The following is a 24,970-nucleotide window of genomic DNA, read 5'->3' as shown; positions in this document are numbered from 1 at the left end:
TTTAATATACTGTTTTAATAATAATAATAATCAGCACATAAGCCTTTTGTTTATGTGTGCCACATAATCTAGATTTACTCTAAATTAAACCAGATGGTGACTGCTTAACTCTTACAGCACAAGTCAACTATTAAATGCAGCTTACTCTGGGGAAAGCGAGGTGGATTGTCATTGACATCAGTCAGTGTGATGTTCACGGTGGTGGTCCCTGATAATCCACCCATCTGGCCTCCCATGTCCTTTGCCTGGATAACTACTTGGTACTGCTCCCTGTTTTCTCTGTTCATGTTCGGCAACGCAGTCCTGATGATACCTAAAAGAAATAAATTTGAAAACAAAATCGCTAATAATGTATTTGTTGATTATGTGCAGCAATCTGCTACATCTTTTTTTACATTAGTCTTGAAATAAATCTCTAAAATAGTCATTTAATATTTCAAAGTAGAATTTTTTGTCCATAAATTTTATTGTAGTCTTACAATTATAGTAGTCTTTTTACAGGCTGTGTCTTGGTTGAATATGTGTTCTACATCACAGGTCTCTTTCCAGTTTCATGCTAAAAATGATTCAAGATATTTATGTACAAGGTTTAGGACAAGGAAAACCATTTGTTAATCCAAGCAGAATAATTACAAACAAAAGAATAATATTTTCTAAGAAAAAAAACTTTATATTTGCCATTATCAGAAATGTTATTTAAATCTTAAGCTATAAATATTTATTTACCACTTTAAAATTACTTATACTTCATAATTTCAGATGTCTTGAGTTTTTATATTTATTATGAAAATTATAAGTCATAAGAAAAAAACAAGAAATGCTCTTTCCCTTCAGTTAGTTTTTAATTAATTTTTTTAGGTGATCTAAGGTCTTTTAAATGAAAGAAAATGTTTAAAGTTTATTGTAAATGAAAATAATTAAAATTTCCATGACCTGTTTCTGGTTCCACAGAGAAATATGGCTGGCCTTGAAGTATGCTGTAAATTATTCTGGCACTGTTTCCATATGAAGGGTCATCGGCATCAGTAGCTGTAACTTGGACCACAGAAGTACCTGAAAAATCCAAAGCCAACTTAGTTGCACATGACACTATGTAGAGGTCTCAGAGCATCAATTTCCATTCCAAAAGACACCAAAGAAAATTTCAATTAATATTGACTGGATTTTCCAAATATATTTGTGATCTTATAGTCAAATTAGGTATATTATTCCTTATTTCGGGTCTCCCTCCACATAAATTGGAAATAAACTTCCCTAATCCCACAGGTGTGATTAAGATTTAATTAAAAAATGTAAACAATAGCTATGTCTGTGCTGAATCCTTACCTGGCTTCAATAATTTTGTGTATTCACATCCTCTTTGCAGAAGACATTTGCTTTATTGCAATATCTGCTTTTCATTGCCTAGAATGTGTTTTTTCTTTTATTTTTTCTTTTCTTTTGTTCAATGATATCAGGATGATATGAAACTATGTATGCAGGAACATGACAGAAAAAGATGATTAAACAGGTCATTGGAACTTGTGAAAAACAAGTCATAAGTTCTCTCTGCTTTCTAAGTGTTACTATAGATAGATACTACCGGATGAAACATTGTCATATGAACTTTGAAATCTGATGGTTATTTAGATTATCTAAATTACCTAAAATTTCCTAACCTTAAAGATCTTCTCTAAATTTTAGTAGAATATACCAGTCTTTCAAAACATGAAATATTTGCCATCACCACTGACAGTTTTTCCTCCAAATATTTTCTACATCCTGTGCAGCTCTTCCATCAAGATAATAAAGTATGAACAAGGATCCCCCCTACTGTGTATCCATAAAGTTCAGATACTATTTTAATAGGAAAGAACTGAAAACAAAAAAGAGGAAAAAACATCATCATATGCACATGACTGGCTAGCCATGGGCTAATCTGAGGATCAGAAGACTTTAAAACTTGTTTCTCCTTTCATCCCAATTCTTTCAAAATTCTTTTCCTCACCAAACACTGACAAATATGCAAAAAACCCCACCTGTAAATCCAAGACCCTTGGCACAACTATTTACTCCCTCGCATTTTCTGTCTACATATTTGTTCAAACATATATAGAAAAACAAATAAAAGTAAATGCTCTTTCTCCATTTATTTGGGATTTCACAACATGATGAAAAATCTGTTTTTTACAAGTAAATTGTTCAATTATAGCACAAATATCAAGGGAATGAGCATGTGCCTAACTGTTGAAACAGAGATGAATCCTCAGAAATATTCAATTTTCAACTGCTAGAGAACAGAAATACTTTGTTTCAGTGAGTCCCTAAAAGTATCTCATAAAGAAGGCAAAATGAGTATATTGCTGGTTATATTATTTATAATTAAAATGGAGTGAACCACAAATTTATCAGAGAAAAAACCCAAACCCAAAATAAAATTTTAAGATAAAAATTGCTACACAAGGATAAAGAAATTAAGATAAAATAGCTTTCTTTTCTTCTTTGCTTTTCGTTGTCTTAAAGATTGCCTTAGTAACCATTTAGAATATGTCTGAATCTGAAAATCTCAACCTTTTTTAAAAAAATAAGAATGTGGGGATGATAGGTCTGTTCTAAAAGCTTTGTCTCTTTATGATTCACAAACATCTCATGTCTTCAGCAACCCCATGTGTAGATATATGCCTATATAACTGTTCTGTTAAAAGGTGAATAGGCCTTTCTGTTTAATATATTTAACTTCTGAAGTGTGTTGTCTTGATTATGCAATGCATTTTTGGACCATCCTACTACAGTGGAACTTCAGTGCTGGATTGTATACTTGTTCCTGAAAAGCATCTACTCTGAAATAGCAGTTGTGTAAAAGAAGGATAAGACAAATCGTGTTCAGTAACTGAAGTGCTGCAAGTTTAAAAAAACCCCAAGCCACTGAGTACACTGACCAACATGGAATTGTACAAGTTTAAAACTCCTCCATTTCATATCCATAAAAACAGAACAGCCATAATCAAGACATTGGTCACAACATCACGATGCATTAATCAGAAAATTCTACATTGTAAATCCATGAAAGTAAATACTTTGTCTCTATTACATGTAACTGAATAAATTCTTTTTTCTAGTTTTCACATTTCCTTCATTTGTGAAACTAGACATATTTATTAATAGGTCAAATTGTATGAGACTTCTATTTCATTTTTGTTTAAAAATACATGGAGAATGAACTTTGAAGAATAATTTGAAATGAAACTGAAGAACATGTCTAATAACTTGAAAATATATTAAAACAATTCTGTTTTAAATGTAATAATATGTGCCTAACAGTTACTGCTGTCTTATTTGAATGTCATAATGAATATATATTAATTAATACTATTTCAGTGCACATGCCCATGAAACAGAGCAAAAAAACCCAAAAACTATCAGAAACTCCTGAAAACTAGATTTGCACCCTTTAAAGCGTGTGGAAAGAGACTTGTGCTCCTTAATTTTATCACTGTTGCACAATGCAATTGGTGGGTTATGATCAGGACAATGTACACTCCACTGCCCAAATGTGGTAAGGATGAACTTTACCTTTTAATGATACCTCAGCTTTTTGGCTTTTATGGGTCAGGTACCTGGCAGGAGAAGTGCAAGGGCACTACTACACTTCCAAGTGCCATTCAGGATGCAGAGCTCCCCTTTGATCTCGGCCCTTGCTATGAGAGGAAAAGAGATGTGCTCTCTAGGCCTCTGCAGGGGGGATCAACAATTCCTATTAAAAACCTGACAGAAGCCATGTCAAGAAGTGAACAGGAATAGTGCTATAAGTCTATCAGTTACATTGTGCACAACAGCTGTCTAACTACCAGCTGGTTTTGCTCTGCTACAGTACACTGTACACCACAGATGCCAAATAAAATGAATTGTTCTGGTTTAAAACCTGGACCAGAAATCCAAAAGCATTGAAGATGACCAGTTGTGTCAGGGCTTAAAAACTACAGTTTAGGGATCGCTTAGTGATCATCACTTGGTCTAGGTCTTGCTCTTTTACGTAATCACAGGTTGCTTCTGATGAAGGTGGTCTTTGACCTTCAGAATTTAAAGACTAATCTGAACTCTAGAAGAGTGCATGAAGGAGGCAGCGATAACCTACTGGAGAGATGGAGACAGACATTTTAGAAGGCCGTGTAGTAATAGGACAAGGGGGAACAGCTTCAAACTGATAGAGACCAGGTTTAGATTAGATATAAAGAATAAATTCTTTACTGTGAGGGTGGGTGAGGCACTGGAACAGGTTTCCCAGAGAAGCTTTAGATTTCCCATCCTTGGCAGTGTTCAAGGCCTGGCTGGATGGGGTTCTGAGCAATGTGGTTAGTGGGTGGCATCCCTGTCACGGCAGGGGGTTGGAACTACGTCTTTCAGGTCCCTTCCAACTCAAACCATTCTATGAATCTATGAATATGGCACCATCTCTGTTATTAATAACACTCCTGTGAATTCTGTTATTTTCTGTTTGCATAATTGCCTATTTTACTATACCATGAACTAGAATTCAAAAGTGGTAAACCTGGCCCAGAAACAAACAGTCTTTTCTCAGATTATTGTGGTTCTCAGAAGCCATTTTTAACATAACTTTAATTACAGTGTTTGGATCTCCCTAGGGTCTAGGACTATAACAGTAATTAATACATTTGGCCCTTGCTGATGTTTTCTGCAAGCATCTTCAAACACAATACAAGTATTAATGACTTTGACCTCACAATTCATTTATGATGCATACATATTAGATAAAAATCACTGGAAATAATTATCTAGGAAAAGGAATCCTCAAAATATCCACCATAGAGCTGGATTCTAAACTTAGATTTTGTTTTCTTTAATCCCAGCTGAGTTATGTGATACTTAACTAGAGCAAGTACCCTCTGTAGTAAATTATCCACACAAATAACAAGCCAAATTAATAGAAAATTTCTGCTCTTTCTAGTGCAAAAGATAGGTAATAATGGCACCTATTTTCCCCAGAAATAATGACACATGTTTTCCTCTGAAATAATCTATTTCAAGTTGCAGAATACAGAAAAGAATTGAAAAGGACTGCGTGTTCAGAGAATTCAATGTCAGAAAGATCTTTGACTACATGGTAGTCCTTTAACTTAGAAAGCAATAAATTGTTAACAAGTGCAGGAGTGGGTAATTTCAATTCTTTTAAGATGCCATTGAAAAAAAAAATTATGTTTTATCTTGGGCATTTGTTTGGTTGGTTGGTTTTTTGGTTGGTTTTTTTTAACTTTTTGATCCATCTTATGGCAGGATTTGTATGCAGAGTAAAATCAAACTTTGTAAAAAAATCCAAAAAATCATAATTTGAGTTTTTCAAATGTTCTAAGTCAGAAGATGCAAAAGGGTTTGTTGAGAGAACTTTAAATGAAAAAGATCTTTTTAAATACCTTTGTTAGTAGGAAACCAGAAGGAAATGTTGTAAGATGAATTCCATGGGAGAGAGGACTAAGCACTGAGAACTGGTGAACAGCACTAATGAGGGAGTATATAAGAAGATAAGGTAGAAAGTTAAGCAGCTGTAACTGCTGTCTAAAGAGAAAGAAAAACATATAACAAGAGGTAGAGATGACAGGCCAACAGGGCACCCTGTACATCAGATGTAAACCCAAAAGGAGGTTACATCTTCTGAAACATATATTGATATCCATCATTTAGAAGCAGAAAAGTTACAAGATGCAATAAGGATAAGGAACGATTAGAGACTATATAGTCTGTGAAGATATATAAATATATAAAAGGAGGTCTAAATAGAGAGTTCTGAAAACTTTTCTAAAATACACTAATAGGCAAAATCCACAGGAAAATCCATCCAGAGGAAAAGAGACTATCTGCAGTTCTGAAAAGAAATCTCCAAATGAGCAGGAAGAGATAGGTAAAAAATATGACGGACAGAGAAGAAGACTGTCATCAGAACCATAAGAATATTCTGGGTCATAAACTCTGAAAGTAAGGAAAGGAAAAAGTGAAAAATGATGAAATATCCAGCAATCAGTACAAAGACTTCAGGAGAATACGTTTTCTTCTAGGATATTGACCCAGCTGCAAGACGCTGAAGTTGGCCCATTTATGTCTGCCTTTTCTATGTTTAATGAGCAACAGAAGAAAGATGAACAAGACAATAAAGAGTTTATGGGCATTTATCAACATACTATATTTGATAATAGAAATAGCCATATTCTCAGGTGCCTATCTGGTTAGTACCACAGCCGGAGGAAGAAATCAAAACTCCTGTTTGTGGTCTGAAGGAGGCTGGTATATGGCTACACCATGATTTGATACCTTAAGGATGGAGGCATATGGAGCAGATAAAGACTTAAACAGTGTTTTCCTGACTTCCTGATCACTGCATCGTTCCTTCTACCACAGGGAACTTCAGGATGGAGCAAACTCTGAACTCCAAGAGGGCACAGATTTCAATCACTTCATGTTTTTGGCACATGAACATTCCATTCTTTTCTTTGTATGATGTCATACCATGTTTGCCTTCTTTCTGGTACCCAGGTAAGTGCATAAAAAGTTCATATGAACACTCACCATAGTGGCTGCAGTACACATGTGTAGAAATAGACGATACAGTGGCAAAACTGCCGAATAGTTAACATTTTGAGATTTTTTTGACACTTCTTAAAGTAGACATAAGATTAAGCCCATTTGAAAAATTGATATTTAGTACCAGGACAGAGAACGCAGTCACCACGTGATGACCAAGGTTTTGAGAATGCAGTCAGAGCATAACATAAACACAAGGCACATGTACAAGTTATTAGCCATATAAAAGACTGATATAGATTTAAAGCATAAAAAAGAAAAAAACAAACAAACAAACAAATATTTATTAACTATAAAACATCACTTTTGTAGTTAAAATATATATAAAAGATGATGACAACCTCCACAGGAATTGAAAACAATGAACAAAGAGAATTGTTCTGGTGTTGTGTCCTCCAATAAGAGGTATGGCATCTGTCTGATCTCTATCTGCACCATCTATCTGCACAAGGTCCTTTCACCTTTGATAGTGAAAGTGGTATGTGTTTTATTTTGCTTTTCACCCCATTTCACTATTGCCACTCACCAATCCTACTTTTATATATAAGGATCTCTCTCTGTGCAGTTGGTTTGAATAACCTGATATCTTAAAAAACACTGTTTGATTATGTTTATGTGTCTGTCTAGTGATCCAGCCTTCACATCTGATTGATAGTAAACTATTGAATTTGGATATATCAGTAGTAGCAGAAGTGCAAGTCATTCTATACAAAATATTGATGTATTTTTAGTGGATAATTCTGTCATGGAATCATATAATATACCGGGTTGGAAAGGATACATACAGATCATCAAGTCCAATTTCCCGCTTCTCATGACACTACACAAAGCTAAACCATATGACTAACAGAAGCATTCAAGACACTGACACTTTCCTGGGGAACCTGTTCCAGTGACTGACCAATCTCACAGTGAAGAACCTATTCCTAATGTCTTATCTGAGCTTCCCTTGACAAAGTTTCATTCCATTTTCTTGTGTCCTATTGCAAATCAGCAGAGAGGGATCAGCACCTCCCTGGCCTGTTATGCAAGGGCACCTGTGACAGTGAGGTAGTCATGGGACAGATGCACCTGCAGGACTGGGCAGGAACTTGTCACCACTCTCCCCGTCCCTTTAGTCACTGCATTCAGCAAAATGGAACAGAGTGAGGATAGGGAATCCTTCACATGGTGTTCTGTCTGCTTGGCAGGTCTGACCCAGGGAAGGCAGGGTGTGGCCCCAGCAATATCTCTCTTTCTCAGACTCCCAATATATAGCATAGTGCCATACAGTGTTGACTACGCTGGATTAGATAATGAAAATATTACAGTCCTGATAGTACCATACTTTATATAGAACCATGTAACTCATCTCTACTCAGGTAAGGGCCATGGTAATTTAGCTTTGTAATTTCTCTTTCTGGCACAAATCACTGAGAAAATATTTATATCATAAACTCCTCTTAATGTTTGCAGATACTTATAGAAAGATTAAGTGTTTCTACATTCTCATGGAAGTGAGTACTACAGGGGACAACAGCGCAATTACTGTTTTTGTATCTGCATTCCTTACATCAAGTCTAACAATCTCTTAGCCCATGGACAACAGTACTGGGCAGGTAATGGGCTGCTCACAACACTACACCTAAAAAAAAAAAAAAAAAAAAAAAAAAAATCCAGAGAGAGAAAAATAGAAATTGTAGAAATTTCCTCCTATTTTCCTTTGAATGGAGAAGTGACATTGTTATAAAAAGTGTAATTTTTCCTTTTTTCATAAATTTCTCATGTAAGTTGCTGTACTAAAAATGCTTGAATTGTATGATGTCAGAAAAATTACTAATTTAATAATTATGTGGTAATATATTATTATTGTACCAAAATGTGAAAAATTTAAACATAATTACTTCACCATTTCTTACTAATTCTATTTTTCTCAGAAGTTTTATGCAGCTTATTCTTTTAGAAGATTTCTCCCCTTCTTCTTTCAGCCTTTAGTTTTCAGATTACTGAGTAGATTTTTTTGAACTGGAATATTAAATTACAGTTATGAAGAAATGAATCAACTTTGATGATATATTTTTATAAAATCACGTCATTCTCTTATGGACAACAGATGAATATATATACCTCTAGGGATCAGCCATAAAGCTAAAAGTAATAAAAGCTAAAAGAAAAGGCTACCTATCAGGAAGTCACTCAGTCACTCTAGCAGATGAATGGCTGATTTTATAAAATCCAGGAACATGATAGATTTGAACTGAGGTATAATTCTCTTAATTATTATAATTTTATTGACAAAATAAAGCCCATTTGTCTCAGCACAGCTATTTATGTAAGATACAAGGTTAATACACTAAGTACACTCAAGTTGGTTTTTTGTTGCTCTTTGTTTTTCTATAAATTATTGTTTTCTAAATATTTTTCTTACCATATGTCATTGTTTTGTTGTTTTAATGCTGACATTTTGCAGTTTCTAAATTTTATGATCTATGTACAGCTGTACAGATACACTGGAATCTTGCAGTCTGAATACTTTAGGAGCCTTGAAATAATGTCGTGACTGAGAACACTTAAAAAAAAAGATGTTATTTATGGAATTGAGACTGATGAAATGAAGAAGTAGTAGCTTATAACTTAATATTATATAATAGCATAGTATTTAATGAAAACACTGAGTAATTTTGTCCTATCTTTCCAATCATGTTTTAAACAATGCATTTTGGAATTTGCAGAAGGAACATGAGAAATAAAGTGGCAATTCTGAGACATACTTTTTCAACCCTATTGTCACCTTCCCATATGCTTCCCTAGAAGATGCAGCAATGTTCTTTCAGAATGCACTTTCAGGATGTTCTGCCTAAAGCTGCATATGCTTATGGAAATTTAGAAAACTGACCAGTACATTAGTAATTTGGTATTACATTTTCTTAGATTTTGGAACAGTAAAGGTGGAGGACTTTCTCTTTTTTCCTTGTAAAAAGGAGAGAGTACTTCTCTTTACGTGGGCTGATTTGATGAGATTTCAATACAGTCCTACACAATCATCTGTCAGATTTCTTTATCTTTTCTAAATTTATTTTCCTATATAATAAAACCACTTGCTGAATGCTGGAATTTTAAAAATTATTCAATCACAAACTGAAAGCAGATTGAAATATTAAGAATAAAAAACATATTAATATTATGCTTCCATACAATGCTGCACAGATTTGCTGAGACCATCCTCTTTCAGTAATTATGTATTTTTTTTCTTTTTTAGCATTTTTCAAGGCCCAGGAAAATAAGTACTAAATCATTAATACCTGTATATATAAAATATCTTAAAAACTTATCATCTCAACAGTCATCTAAAACACCTGTTTGATCTATTCAGGCAGTGCAAGTGATTAAAATAGTAATAATAGTCCAAAATTATTTTGAATTTATTGTTTATTTTCTGAGTTTTTAGAATTTAGTATTATAGTAGCTACAGTTATACAATGAATAAATGAATATTAATTTTTAAAAGAAACTCAATATATATTTAAGTCTTTCAAAATTAGTTCTAATGAATTGTATCCACTCATATTCCAAAATGTTACTGTTCATAAAATTCACCAGCTGGAATGATCCAGCCCACAACTTTGTAGTTAAGATAGGAACTGAAAATACATTGCAAAAAGAAGAATAATTAACTCAAACAGCTGTTTAATATTCATGGAGGTGTCATTCACAGATAGAGTTTAGGGAGGAAGTGAAAGCTCAAGAGGATTTGTCTATACAGTAAAAAAGTGAAAGAAAAGAAAAGAAAGAGGGTGTCTACCTTCAGACAGTGCATCAACAGTATATGAGTCAATATATAATTCTCCCCACCCAGAGAGAGAGTGGAGACAGCTTTCCATTCAGTGCTTATCGCCACTGGGAACTTCCAGTGAAAATGAAAGGAAAAAAATAATTGAGCTTTCAACAGGCTAATTTAGTCATCTTATTCTAACAGTTCCTAAGGAGGAGGATGATTCACCATTACCTACTATCTATGATTTGTATATTCCAAAGAACTGTAAAGCCAATAATTTGGATATTCCAAGTAGAAACAGATCTCAGATCATAAAAATCTGGTTCAAAGTGCCATTTCAATATTTGAACAAATATGTCAAAATGCAAAATACTTAAATCATCATGTAGAATTCTGCACGACTGACTTTTGAGAAGATGGGGAAGTAATTTTTCAAGTAATGAAGAAAAGGCATTTATGCCTCAGTATAAAGAACTCACCTACTACTGACATTTCAGGAACACTAGCAGTGTAAATTTCTTCTGGAAATGTTGGTTCATTGTCATTGATGTCATGGATCTTGATGACAAACTCAGATTCAGGTTCCACTGGTCTCAGAGTTCTTCTATTTATAGCTTGGGCACGCAGGGTGTAAAAGGCTTTCTCTTCCCTGTCAATTCTCCGAGTTGCATGAATATCTCCTGTTTTCTCATCAATTATAAAAAGAGTACCAGCCCCATCTCCTGACAAAATGTATTTGAGGGATCCATCTCCCTTATCCTGGTCAGAATGAAGCTGAAATGGAAGAAGACAGTATTTTGTTTAGAAGCAATGAAAAGAATGAAGGTTTTTAAACATCATTATTATATTTTAGGTTTTTCTGTATGCAACAAATGTGGTTGATACCATTAAGAAAGTAATTTTATTCACCACTGACTGACAGCCAGTTTCCTAACTTAGCTCCAAGAATCTTTCAACTTCACTGTTCTGGAAGATTTTGCTTTTGCAGCAACACCTGTTCTCTGCTAAGAAACCTCTGCACCACATTCTTAAAGAAGATTTTTTATGTTAATACTGACCTTTTCTTTCCTTGAAGAGATCTTATTAAAAATTCACAACTGCCATGCTAGCTGTAAATTCACTAAGCAGATAAAGAACAGGGCTAAATACAAGATAATTAAGGAAAACAGAACCACTGTATTCATGAAATAATAATGTTTTAAAAAATTAATTTCATATTATTTTTCTCCCAAATTGGGGAACATTTTATTTTAAGTCATTATCACTTGCACTCCTTCAACTAATATAAATAGACTGAAGGAAAACCACCAAAATTTATTAAGCATTCAGTATTGATGTAACACCCATCATTTAAGTCACATAAAGTTAAACTTCACATGTATACCTTTCAGTCCTGACTGCCTTTATACAATTATCTTTTGTTGTTCAGTACAGTAGCGTGGACGATGGCTCATTTGATCTTTTGGATACATTCAGCATAATTTCTCTCAACACCTTGTTGGAAAGGTCCTTCCAATCTCATTGATTCCATAATTAACTGAAATAATCTGGCACTCAGATTTATTTTTACCACAAAATATATTCCTTTTGGAAACTTACTTTTGAGTTCAGCAGAAGGATCAAATAAAGTAGAAGCTCTTATTAAAATAATAAAATGCAAATATATTTTTTTAAATCACACCCAAGAAATATCAGAATATTCCAGTTTAAGAACTAGTGCATTTTTTCTTTCTAAAAATAGTTATTTGCATATGTAATTACAGCATCAGTTAGACCTTCAGTAAGAATATATTCAGTCATGCTTTTGTTAATTTAAGCTTACATTTCAGATCATGAAAAATGTTATACGTGTAGCATAGTATAAATAACCCCCTTGCTTCCTTTCTTGCCTTTTGTGCTGAAAACAAACATACAGAGTGGACTGGTGGGATAAGCCAAAGTCAAGCAATAAAATTCTATGTTGCAAAAAATTTTCAAACACTGAATATTTCCCACAGACTTGATGCAGGTGGAACAGACAGAACTCACCAGGCATCTTGGATCTAAGCTTTCATGGTAGAAATTTGAATACTATCATGTTCTGAACTTTGATTTTCTACCTAGAAGTATTTAGACCTATTAAACTTTTCTTACACTACACACATGAATGTTTACTTTACAAAGTGAGTATTGTCTTACTGATTCTTTTCTTTCTACAATTAAAAAAAAAAAATTATAGGAAACTCCACCAAACAAGGAGTAGGAAGGTAGATGTTAAGAAAAATCCTTTGCAAAAAAATATTTTTCTTTCTTCTGTTTCTCTTGATGACTTCAAATGTAAGGTTTCAAGCCATTCTCACACCTCTTTTGAGGAATTAATTTTAAAGTGAACTTTAATCCTTCATGCTCCTCCCTTGATGACCCACAAAAATTGTGACCTTTCACCCTTCTTTTTAAGGGACTTGACAGTATTTTTCAAGCTGTGTTCCATTTTGAAATGTCATTTAGTGTAAGTAGTCCTTGAGTATTTTCTTTTCCATGTCTTCCTAGAATATAATTTCACTTCAAAAAACATTTTGGTCCTAGGAACTCACTGCTGGTCCATGACCACTCCATGAAATATTTTCACAGCAGAATGATGAACAGCATGAAAAGAGGCTGCTCTTCCTTAGACCTGTGACAGAAACATAAGATAAGTTCCTATCTGGGAGGGGTCTTTAAATGGGCGCGTTGAAGTTTTCCCAGATGCTTTCCAAAGCCAGGTCTGATATTATTAATTCTCACAGAAGTTGACAATAGTGAATCAGTGCTGCAGTGCCTGTTCTTTGACTCAGAAACCAGTAAGCAGCCAGGCAAAATCCATTCTAATGCATTGTCTCCAGAGCAGCATGACTCCATGCAAACAGTTCCCTGCAAGAGTGTCTGGCCAAAATCAAAACAGAAATTATGCATGGAAATTGTTTTGGAGAGTGATTTTTAGCAAAACTATGCCAGGAACTTGAAAAATAATTTAGCAATCCCAATAATCATATTCTGGTACCTTAAAATAATGCCTGGCACTACAAGCCTGAACAGTGTGGTGAAGAGAACTAAATCAGAAAACTAAGAAAATCTCTCCCGTAAAAAATATAAAGCTTTTGAACAACAATATTTAGATCAAATTTAGCATGTAAAGATCTTTTAACATAGTTATTTGTCTAATATGTAAGGTACTGTCATTGTTGATGATTTTCCACTGCGTCTCCTGTAGCTATGTGTAAATCTTAGTATGGTGATTTGAAAATGGTTTTTATGCTCAGAAAATAATTAACCTAGTACCTCTGCCAAACTTAAACTTTCTACTTGTGTGGTTTGGGGATTTTTTGTTTGTTTTCCCCAGATATATACTAGCCACAAGTCTGGAAAGGGAGCTGAATATAAGACTTTGAGACATCTACACAAAGATTTCTAGGGACCTGAGAGCTGCATTTCACAGCAACATGTTTAAAAGGAATACCAACCTATGTTGTTAGAAGAACACTTTTAAGGTATAACACTATGTTCTCTAAAAAAATATTGATGATGGCTTTGGTTTGGTAATCCAATTCAAAGGACACATATATACTTAAGAGTACAGAGTTACTGTAGAAAAACCTCAAATTCAGAATAACCTTTCAGGTCTTTTTGGGTGATCAGGAAAAACAAAGCTATAGATAAAATGAACATGTCTTCCAGACATAATTCAATGGGTGAAAATGTGTAGTGTATAATATAAACAATGGAAGAGAATACTTCTCATTTTGATTTTTTAGCTCTTAATTAAATCCAGATGTTACTAGAGGAATCAAGGTGACTAAAGACTGCCAAAGGTGCTTCACAGCCCTGTATGGTGAATCACTGCCCATCTCTAAAATGCATGAGCCATTAGTCAATCAGTGCTGCAGAATTTTTTTCATTTTACTCAAGTACTAAAAAAGTGTTCTGTGAAATATTTCTTTGCTACTTTTAGTATAAAGTGTTTCCTATAGTTATTTTAGCTAATGGGCATCTGTGATTCATGTCAGCCAAGCTGAGAAATGGAAAGACATCTGTTTCATTTAGCAATTTCATTGCACAAAATGATCAGCTGTGAAGATGTGGTTTTGTTTTCATATCTGTCACTGATATTTTGCAAACTCCTATTTCAGTGAATTTCTTGCTCTTCTTCCACAGAAATACTTCCCTATTCATCTGCACTGGTATATGTATTTTATGCATATTTTTTCTCACTTTATAGGAAATCAGAACATCAGTTAGTATTATTTTATATAATATTATTTTACATAATACTGTTTCATCATACAGGAATTGCAATTACCATGAAAGACACTTTTGCATATCTTCTATCTAAATTGATTGAACAAACTTTTTAATTCAGAAGGATTGTGTATAAATAAAAAAGGAAATTCTTGTTAAACAGAAGATAATATTTATGGAGGACCAAAAAATGGAGTGTTATGTGAATACTTAAAAATGAAACTGAATTACCAATCCAAGAAAGAGACAAAAACAGGTTTTAATAGACAGATTTACTTTTTCCTCAGTTATGGGGAAATCCCCAGAGTTAATTAACATATTACATTCTTCTTTAGGGTAAATGCAATCATAAATAAAATGAAAAGATGCCCCAATCAAATTCAGCTCAGTAACTTTTTAGATCTGTAAAAGACCTTTGTGAAAATACTTTCAGAAGACTTTAGTTTGACAACCTAATAATTCTGCTTCAAAAATTACAACACACGAAATCCACATTAATTAACATCCAATGATTCAAATCAAACCTGTCCAGTCAGGATTTTGGGATTTCTGTCCACATTCCCCCCGTGAAATCCACTCAATTCTGAAATCTCCCAAAATGAGTATAAAGCAGGTGGACTTCTTTTTCTAATAGCATACGAAGTGTTAGTCCTATTTATACCAGAAAGTGACAAGATGCTACTATGAAAAAGAGAGAGAAGATTGGGCTAGTCAGATCTATTTTATCATACAAGCCACTTCTGGAATTTGAAATTTACGACAATGCCACATAAAGACTTTAAGATTTGTCACACCTATTTCTATTTGAATTTCAGATTCAGAAGTCTCTCTATGATTTTTCAGTGATTGGTATTCAAATAACTGACACCAGATATGACTGTATTAAGAAACTTCCCTCAAGTTAGAAAACTTACTGTAGGCATTAATACAGGTCAAGTTATTTTTCATCTTTACTTAATACACTATAATGTATAGGACATTTTCCAATGCAGTTTATAATTTTGGCAGTCTTCATAAAATTACAGACTATTTTAATATTAACTTACTAAATGGACTCTTACTGTCTTACTTTATAGTAGTCATTTTTAATTGCATAATGCAACAATTATTTATTTCTACTTTCTTTGTCAATGTTTCAATTTATCAATTTAATTCTAGTATCATAGTAACAATAAGACCTCAGTACACTCTTGAATTACTCTATCTTTTAGATTTTATACAAATAAGTGTATCCTGAGTGTGTCCTAATTCTGAAGCAAAATTTCAGGGCAAATAGTAAACTATTAGCTTTTTTCTAATTATATTAGCAATGTAAAGCCAACATACACCATAGAAGCATTTGCCATTTCATTTGGTGTTCTAGTGTACATTTAATATTGGCAACTTGACTGGATACTTAATTGAATAATGATGATTCTGTCTCTAAACATAATCACAACAGTGGGTAGATTTGACATGAAGTCAGCAAAAAATAATTGATATCAAATTCCCACAATGGAGATATTCATTTTAAGCATCATGAACTGAACTATTAAATGATGCAGTTGTTTAACATTAGCTGCACTTACTGTAAAAGGTTTTCAGACCAGCTCATATCCTGTGTGGTATTCTCACAGTTGACAGATTTAACAGTCATGACTTTAAGCCACATTTTACTCAACAAAGAAGTTCACTTATTTAAATTTATCCAAAAGGTAACATTTTCAGCAACTCTTTTCACTGATTCTGTAATTCACACTAAGTTTTATTCAGACATGTCACACATTAAATTTTCTCACTCAGCTATATTGTCAGTTTGCCAGGACTGTGCTATTGTGTATTACTTAACAGGAGACGGCCAGAAATGAAAAATACAGATGTCAAAAAGGATGCTTTGTGAGACTGGGAAAGAAAAGGGATGAGCAGACTGAAGTGGAAGCACAAGAAGTAATGCAAGATGAGGAGTCCTCTGAAATTATTTTGCAAGAAACAGAAATTAAAAACACCAGTCTGCATTGTGGACTGTTTTCAGACTGTATTTGCTTAACTTGATTCATTATCAAAAGGAAAGATAAAAACATTTTCCACAATTATTACTGATAAAGATCACAGTAGCTCCTTGATGTTCAAAATTTCTGTTTGTTTTTACCAATGTTTTAAAATGGTATGAGATAAATTTATATTATTACACTTTTTTAGCATTTCTTTCCACATCCATGAGTGAAATAATATCTATCATATAAATAGAATTATAATCCTCACAGCTGCCTACAATTTTCACTACTGATATAATCTTGAAGATTCTCAATTTCCAGAAACTAACCATGCAATAAATATTTTTTTCATCACTAGATTAGTATGTTTTTTCTCTTACTGTAGATTATTCTAAATGAAAGAGTCACAGTCCTAGATTTCAGGTGAGAAAGGCAGGATTTTTTTAAAGGCAGGATTTTCTTATGCTGCTCATATGAGCAGCAGCAAAAGGTCTTTCATAGATGCACTAAGTCAATGTGCCAATACTCAATCTCCCTCCCCAAGCCAAGGTCTTTAGCTGATGTTCAGAGAGTTAGAACAAGAAGGTTTCAGCTTCATTAGGTTGTAGCAGCTTCCACTCCAGAAGACACACAAGCATCGAGCTAAGATGAGAGACTAATTGAATTTCATACACCAAAAAGTTCTTGCATAAGCCAATATGCAAATTGTCTTCCAATTTTCATGTAATAAATACAGTCTGTATATCAGGTAAAGACAGAAAGCAGAGAAGTGCCAGTAGACCTGAAGTGCCCTTACTTCCTGGCATCTCCAATACATGTCTGGGTATGAGTATGCAGAAGGAAATTCTTACATTAAAAAGAAAAAATAAGTCCTGACCCATGGCAGATGTTCAGGTCCCTATTCATTAAAACTCTGGAGTAAACACAGAAACATTGCTTGGCTCTCCTACTGAAATTGATATGGCACAAGCCTATATTCCTACTTATACAAGTAGTCTCTGTACACTATCCTGTGGTCTCAGAATGAAAATATATCTGTTAAGATTTTCCTCAGACTTGGTCAAAGATTTTTTTAACATCTATGATTTTTAAGTGCTATATTTTTTTGGCTGTTTTTGGACTAAATAAAAATCTGTACTAAATACTGTATAAAGGATTAAGCAGTTTCCAGAACAATCTCCCTGTTCCACCAATAGCGGACTGGTCGAATAGGAAGGTAAATATGCTAAAGCAGCACATACTTTTCTTTCACTGAATTCACAATAGCTTCATGTATTTGAAAACTCAAGGGTTTGTCTGTCGTTCTAATTGGGAACGGCAGAAAGAACGACACGGACTCTCAAAGGAGTCAGAACAGGAGAGAATCTCTAGTTTATTGTTACATCTATGTTATATAGACTAGTTCGTCGAAAGTACAGAAAGGAAACTCTTATTGGTTAGTAAAGTGCTACATCACCATCATTGGTCAGTGGGGTTTACCACCCCCTGACCTTCTCCTGCAAGGAAAACACGGGAATCAGAAAACAGCACCTGCAGGCTGTTTTGTGTCTTTGAGGATTGTTTTGAATCCTCCCATGAATTTCCCAGGCTAGCTTCTCAGGCAGGGCTGGCAGGCTATGGGGCCTGCAGCTTGCTCCAAAGCTAGCCTCCATAATTCACCCTTTCGGTTTAGGAAAAAATAAAAAATGTACAGTGTTTGTAACATCCTGCTGGGTTCTTGCAGGAGGGAGAATAAACACGGCACAAGTAGTTTCTTTTACTAGATATTGGAATGGATATTAATTTGGAATTTTGGTTTATGATGATGTTTAAAGGTTGTTTTTCTTGGAAGGATTTGACGGTTGAGTCAAATATCCTTAACACAGTGAACTAATACAAAACATTGTTAGTCTGTTCAAACTGACAGTCTAACTTGTCAATATAGTAGTTTAAAAGAACACTAAAGTGGTACAAAGTGAGCAAATTTGGGTCTCGCAGGGATTGCAGGACTTTGGTGCGGTTCACCCCCTGCAAGGCGGGGGGGAACGCGTGCTGGCCAGGGCACTGCTCGAGCCCCGGTACCGTCTCGCGGGGCAGCTCGGGTTCGCAGGAGAACCTGGCAGCACAAGGCTGGCAGAACTCGACCCGGCGCCCGTAGCATGGTCCGCGCGCGCGCGGGCCGCGCTGACGGGCGCGGGGGGGGAGCGAAGTTCGCTCCCCGTCCTCCCCGCCGCTTCCCCGCTGGAGCGCGGGCGAGCGCGGGGCAGCGAGGGTGTTGTGCAGGTCCCGTGGCTTCGCGCCGCCCCTCGCGGCTCGCTCCGCGCGGGGCGCGCACGCGCGGGGGGAGCAGGGGCGTCCGCGCGGGTTCCACGGTTTCGCGCCGCTTCTGGCGGCACAGAATAAAGGAGCTCACAGGGCGCGCGCGCGCGAGCGAAAAGGGGGCTTGGGCTCCCCCCCCCCCCCCTCGCCGCTTTTCGGCCGGCACTTTGGATGGGTGTGTGGGGGGGGAATGCTCGCTACGGCCCCGGCCCCGGCTCCAGATCCGGGCTTGGGCTCGGCTTTTAGGGGGTTTTTGCAGCCGACCGGAGCTAGGGGGCCCGGCTGGCCGCCCGGCCCGCGGCCGGTGGCGGCGGGCGGCGTCCTGAGTTAGCTTTTTTTTCTTTCTTTTCTACTTTTTCTCTCGTTTTTTTCTCGCTGCTGCTGCTGCCGCTGTGGGGACTCGGGGCACCGGCGGAGGCTCCACGGCGGCCGCTGGCAGCAGTGCTCGCAGCGCTGGTCCTGGAGGGGCCGGCGGAGGCTCCGCGGAGGGCGCAGGCAAAGGCGGTTCTCGCTGCGCTGGCGATGGCGGCGCCTGAGGGTGCGGTAAAGGCAGAGCCGAGCGATTTTCGCTCTTCTGTTGTTTTTCTGCTGGTAAAACCTGCGCGCTGAGCTCCATGGAGGGCGGGCGCTCAAATTTTTCTGGAGAGGGAGATCTCTGGCTCACGGATTGCTCCTGCCCGCTGCTAAAGTTCTCTAAGGGTCCGGGCAGAGCTGAAGGACCGCTACACAGTTCGGTTTCACTGTTTTTAGGCTGGCACTGTTCCAGTGCCTTAAAAATCACTCTCCAAGTTGCTGCTAAGCTGCACGCACTGGTATCTCCCGCAGCCAGCCTAGTCCACAGGTGGTCTCCCACTGACCACCAAATTTCAAGGTTAAACACATCATTCACAGTCATAGCAAACTCCTGCGCTTTCACCCAGTGGAACAAAGCGCGTATATCTTCTTCAGGAATACAGAGTCTCATGCTCAGCAAGGCGTCTTGCCATGCAAAGCTGACAAGTTGCTTATCAGCTAAATCACAGTTCTCCATTATGAAAACTTTTTTTTATCTTGGCGGCTCTGCGAATGCAATTATGCAAATGCTATCGGCTTGGACCCGGGATTTCAAGCTCTGCTTCACTAAGATAGGCCGTTCTAAGCCCGCTCTCCGGCAGGTTCCACTATCTCGTTGGTTAGAAACCAGCTTCCTCTTGGAAAGCCCGGGAGAATTCCACTTTCCCCTCTAGGGGGAAGGGCTGGTGTTTTTCCCGCTCGCTGCTTACCCTCAGGGGATTAGCAGATGTCTTCACGTTCGTTGCTTTCTGACCTCGGGGGTCGGCTGCACATTACGTCGGGTTATCAGACCTCGGAGGGTCGGTCCGTCATCACGTCGGGGTCACCAGATGTCGTTCTAATTGGGAACGGCGGGAAGAACGACACGGACTCTCAAAGGAGTCAGAACAGGAGAGAATCTCTAGTTTATTGTTACAGCCATGTTATATAGACTAGTTCGTCGAAAGTACAGAAAGGAAACTCTTATTGGTTAGTAAAGTGCTACATTACCATCATTGGTCAGTGGGGTTTACCACCCCCTGACCTTCTCCTGCAAGGAAAACACGGGAATCAGAAAACAGCACCTGCAGGCTGTTTTGTGTCTTTGAGGATTGTTTTGAATCCTCCCATGAATTTCTCAGGCTAGCTTCTCAGGCAGGGCTGGCAGGCCATGGGGCCCGCAGCTTGCTCCAAAGCTAGCCTCCATATTTGTCCATTTAGTTTGAGGGTTTTTTTAACGAAAAGTCACCACTCATTCCTATACTCTCTGAATTAATCACAAAAAAGTGGTTGTAAGAACCAATTGTAGGATTTGGGGTTTTTTGTAAACAAGAATTATTTTATTATATATATGCTCACATATGTTTTCCTGAAGTAGCCTAGTTATTAACAAAATTACCATTAAAACATCTAGTTTTTATATATCCTAATATACAATTTGCACTGCACATAAAAAACACTGAATTTTTTAAAACGAAAGCAGAACACATTTAAAATATTGATGCTTGGTTTATTTTGCCTACTGCTGGAGGCCATTTAAAAATGTGTTACACAAGGTTGTCTGTGTTTCCATCTAAAATCATTGTAACATGTCAACTGGTAAGATCTTTGAAGGTTTTCTACCTTTGTAATATGTGTATTTTCTCTTCATGTATACTCTTATTACACAGACATCAATTACAATGTTTGCCAACCCAGGAAGTGGAAAACATCAACTTAAGATGTGTATCAGAATTAAGGAATAAAAAACATTTTAATAATCTCCAAAACAGTGATATCCATGTTAATAGAGTATTACTGTTAAATTCAATGCCAAGGAAGGGAAGAGAGGGAGAGAACTCACATATTTTTTCATACATTTCAGGAGATTTCTGATGAGTCTGAATAGACACTATATCTGATCATAGCAATTAAAACAATGAGGGATAAAGATGTCCTCCATCAAACCTGACCTCATTTACATCACAGTGAAATCAGTGGAACTATATACCCAGGAGAGAAATCTTATAACCCTAAACAGGTAGGTAAGGCATTAAATGAAGATCAGTGATAGAAGAGAGATGGAATATGTGTAAACCCTTAAATGCAACTCATATTTTTATTTTTCCGTCAAGTTTGTCTCCTCTTTTAGTAAATTATGAAATCTGATATTCTAGGGAATACTATTCTCAAGAAAAATCTTATCTATATACCAGCTACTAAATAAAGAAGCTGTAATTTAAACCATTACATAAAATTACATTGCAGAATGATTGTGCCAGTGCTGTCACAAGGAGAAAAGTGTTTCCTGATGTTCAGAGGAACCTTTTGCTCTGGTTTTTGACCATTGCCTCTGGTCCTATCACTGGGCTACTCAGAGAAGAGCCTGGCTCTGTCTTTTTTGTACCCTCCCCTCAGGTGTTTGTGCACACTGATAAGATCTCTCCGAGCCTTCTTTCCTCTGGTGCAGAATTGCAGCTCTCTCAGCCTTTCCTCATATGTGAGATGTTCCAGTGCCTTAATCATTCTTTGCTGTACCCTCTCCAATGAGTCCAACTCTTGTACTGGGATGCCTAGAACTGGACACAGCACTCCAGGCATGGCCTTGCCAGTGCTGAGCAGAGAGGAAGTATCTCCTCTCTTGGCCTGCTGTGAATTTGATGCCATTTTTATCTGTTTCTAGAGAGCCTCATCCACTTGGTCTTCTAGGTCAAGTGGTCTATAGAAAGCACCCATTATAATGTCACCTTTGCCTGTCCTCCATTTAATCCTAATCCATAAACTCCTTATTGGCTCCTCTCCCATTGCCAAGCAGAGCTGCATCTCTAGCTGCTCTCTCACACAAAGGGCAACTCCCACTCTTTGTTTTCCCTTCCCATCATTCCTAAAGAGTCTGTATCCCTCCATTGCAACACTTCCATCAAGGAAGTCATTCCACCAAATATCCATAATCCCAGCAAAATCAGAGTGCTGCAGCTGTATGCAGGCCTTTAACTCATTGTGTTTATTACCCACACCTCATGCTTCACTATACAGGCATTTAAGAGTGCAATCCCAGTGTGCTAAATTCCTGGAAACACTTTGGGGATTTATCCATAATGGTGTCTTGTAGACACCTTGTGGGCACCTCAGTTCATAGGGAATTCCAATCACATAATGAAATTTTATTGATTTTAATAGTGTTTCCATTAACACTGTGTACATAGCTCTAATTACAATTTAAACTTCTCCTACCAAAGTGGCTTCTTTTATTCCACTATCAGAGTGCAAAATACCAAAATAACCAGATTTGGATACAAATCTTGGCACAAGTCATACAGAGAATCGCATGTTAAGGTGATACATAAAAGACAGCATCATCCGCCCCAGTGAACTCTATTCCTCAAAGACTTTTACTAGAGACAAATAAGCCCATCCTGATCTTGACTGATACAAATACAGAACTGTATTCCATAGTAATTGTTTTCCCTTGCAAATCTGAAACTTGCTAGTTTCAAAAAAAATTATTCTGTGGAGTACATCACTGATGAATAATTATTTCTAACTTGTGTGAACTCTGGTAATCAGCTGATAGGCCTAGCCATATTTCCATAAAACTTCTGTGACATTTGCTGACATTTGTAAGACATCAAAAGCACCGTTTACTTAATCTCCCTTTTCCTAATTACCAATAAAGTATACAGTATTAGTTATGCTGCTGGTGTTTCATTTTCTTTGTGTGGAATTTTATGTTTTGTCTATAGGACAAAAAAAATTCTTTACATTCTCTTTTGTTTCCCCAGAATTAGTTCATTTCCATGAAGCTTTAGCTCTTGCCTTGTATATTACTTGCTCCTACTTTCTTCTTTCGATAGTAAAAAGAATTCTAAACTGTCCCTAGAAAACTTCCTAATTCTCTTTTATGACACACAGGCTTTTACATGGCCCTTGAAATAGTATTCCTTATTCCTTTAATGACTTTGTTTTCTATAGCATGTCATTATCCTTTCCTAGGAAATACATCAGTATTACTGAAATCTCTTCCATTATTCTTAAATGATGTGCCTTGATTAATCCTGTGCAGCTCTTCCCAGTGTCACAGCCATCAGCAGTCCTCTAGCTATTCCATTTATTTTACTTGGCTTTTAGTAGACAACATGCCACTCCTGATACATGGAGAATGGTCTGTCACATAACCTGACCTAACTAATAGATAATTAAGCAGTTTCCTTATATTCCAACTGTATTATTTATATAGCAGTCTCATTATCCTTTTTGAATGACCTAAGACATCCTGCTGATTCCTAGAGGTATTTCTAAGTAAGCTATGGCATCTTCAGCAGCAAAAATGTGTAAAAAATGTGGCTGCATTTCTGCACAGTAGATCTTCCAAGGGACAGGTATTTTAGAAGTACAAGAGGAATGGGGTGTTCTGTAAAAGATTTAAATAAAATAAAATTATAAAAATTAACAAAAGTTATGTTTTTTCATTCACAGATGTATTTATTTGCTGTATGGTTCTACCCAAGTGGCCTTTCCTGAAGCTCATATATTCTACTTGCCACTTTAATTTCACTTTTTACAAGTAATTTCACATCATTAAAACTTTTCTCAAATTTCAGTAACACTGCTTGGAACACTGCCTTACTCTCTTTCCTGTCTACTTTCTCAAAATGGTTTTTCATGACATTTCTTTAAATTCCTACTTGTTAAAACAAAATTTAAAAAATAGAATTCTCTTTTTCTCTCCCCATTTACTTCACCCCTCACAGACTTCCATTAATCAAACTTCTCACTGCCAAAACTTAAAATATGTCATTTTCATAATTTAGTACTAAGATAGATAATTTCTATCAATTTAAGATTGCCTAGGTAATAATAATTGATAATTAATATATTCATTCTAAAATAATATTTCTTAAATATTTTTAATTCCTGACAATATGATTTATAATGGAATTTACAATGATCAGCATCAAGACTCAGGAATTTGAATTGATGCATACTTCACAGCAAATGTCATACGTCAAAATGGATATGCAAACGCTGTCATTAGAAGATGGAGTTCTTAATACAGAAAGAAGAAATCTGTATTACTTCTTCCTGTTTCTGCATATCAAGTGTAATTTATTCTATTAATCCCTATATTTTAACATATGTACATCTAAATTACATATAATTGCTAAGAAAACTATTAAAACATTTTATGAATAAAACCAAGAAAAGCACACAAAAAACCACACAAGTAACAAGCCAAATGGTCAGAAAGAGTATTTTCTCAACTATTCCTGAGTGTAGTATCACAAGTGATCATTTTTAAGGTATCATGCAGTCTTCCAAAATTTTCTACCAAGTAAGGTTTTTTTGTGGGTTTTTGTTTGTCTTGGTGCTTTTTTTTGGCTACCAGTTTCACCCAGAAATATTTCAAATCATCATGTCCAACCTCTGTTTCCTGTTGTGTTAATAAATGTCATTTTCTTGAGAATTATTAAGAAAGCACAAATATTCTCAAAAAAAACCCAAAAACCCAAACCCAAAAAACAACCAGAACCTAAAAAACTCCCAGATCAACATTGGCAGTGAAGGACAGTATGATTAGTCCTAACTTTACACCAAAAGAAAGCTTAATTTG

General features: G+C 36.2%; 1 protein-coding gene across 2 annotated transcripts in view; it reads right to left on the bottom strand.

Moving 5' to 3' along the window:
* Positions 1-24,970, bottom strand: part of CDH10 (cadherin 10) — a 58,205-nt gene that overhangs the window by 21,467 nt on the left and 11,768 nt on the right. For both annotated transcript variants that reach the window (XM_058831715.1, XM_058831717.1), the window contains exons 2-4: positions 10,804-11,098; positions 934-1,053; positions 146-313 (exon numbers count right to left, since the gene is read on the bottom strand). In XM_058831715.1, coding sequence (XP_058687698.1) covers positions 146-313; positions 934-1,053; positions 10,804-11,098 — 583 coding nt within the window. The remainder of the gene's footprint in view (positions 1-145; positions 314-933; positions 1,054-10,803; positions 11,099-24,970) is intronic.

This window comes from Poecile atricapillus, chromosome 2, assembly GCF_030490865.1.
Source record: "Poecile atricapillus isolate bPoeAtr1 chromosome 2, bPoeAtr1.hap1, whole genome shotgun sequence".
In the NCBI taxonomy this organism is placed as follows: Eukaryota; Metazoa; Chordata; class Aves; order Passeriformes; family Paridae; genus Poecile; species Poecile atricapillus.
The sequence above is the reverse complement of the archived record's forward strand: the minus strand, read 5'-3'. Positions and strand labels throughout refer to the sequence as shown.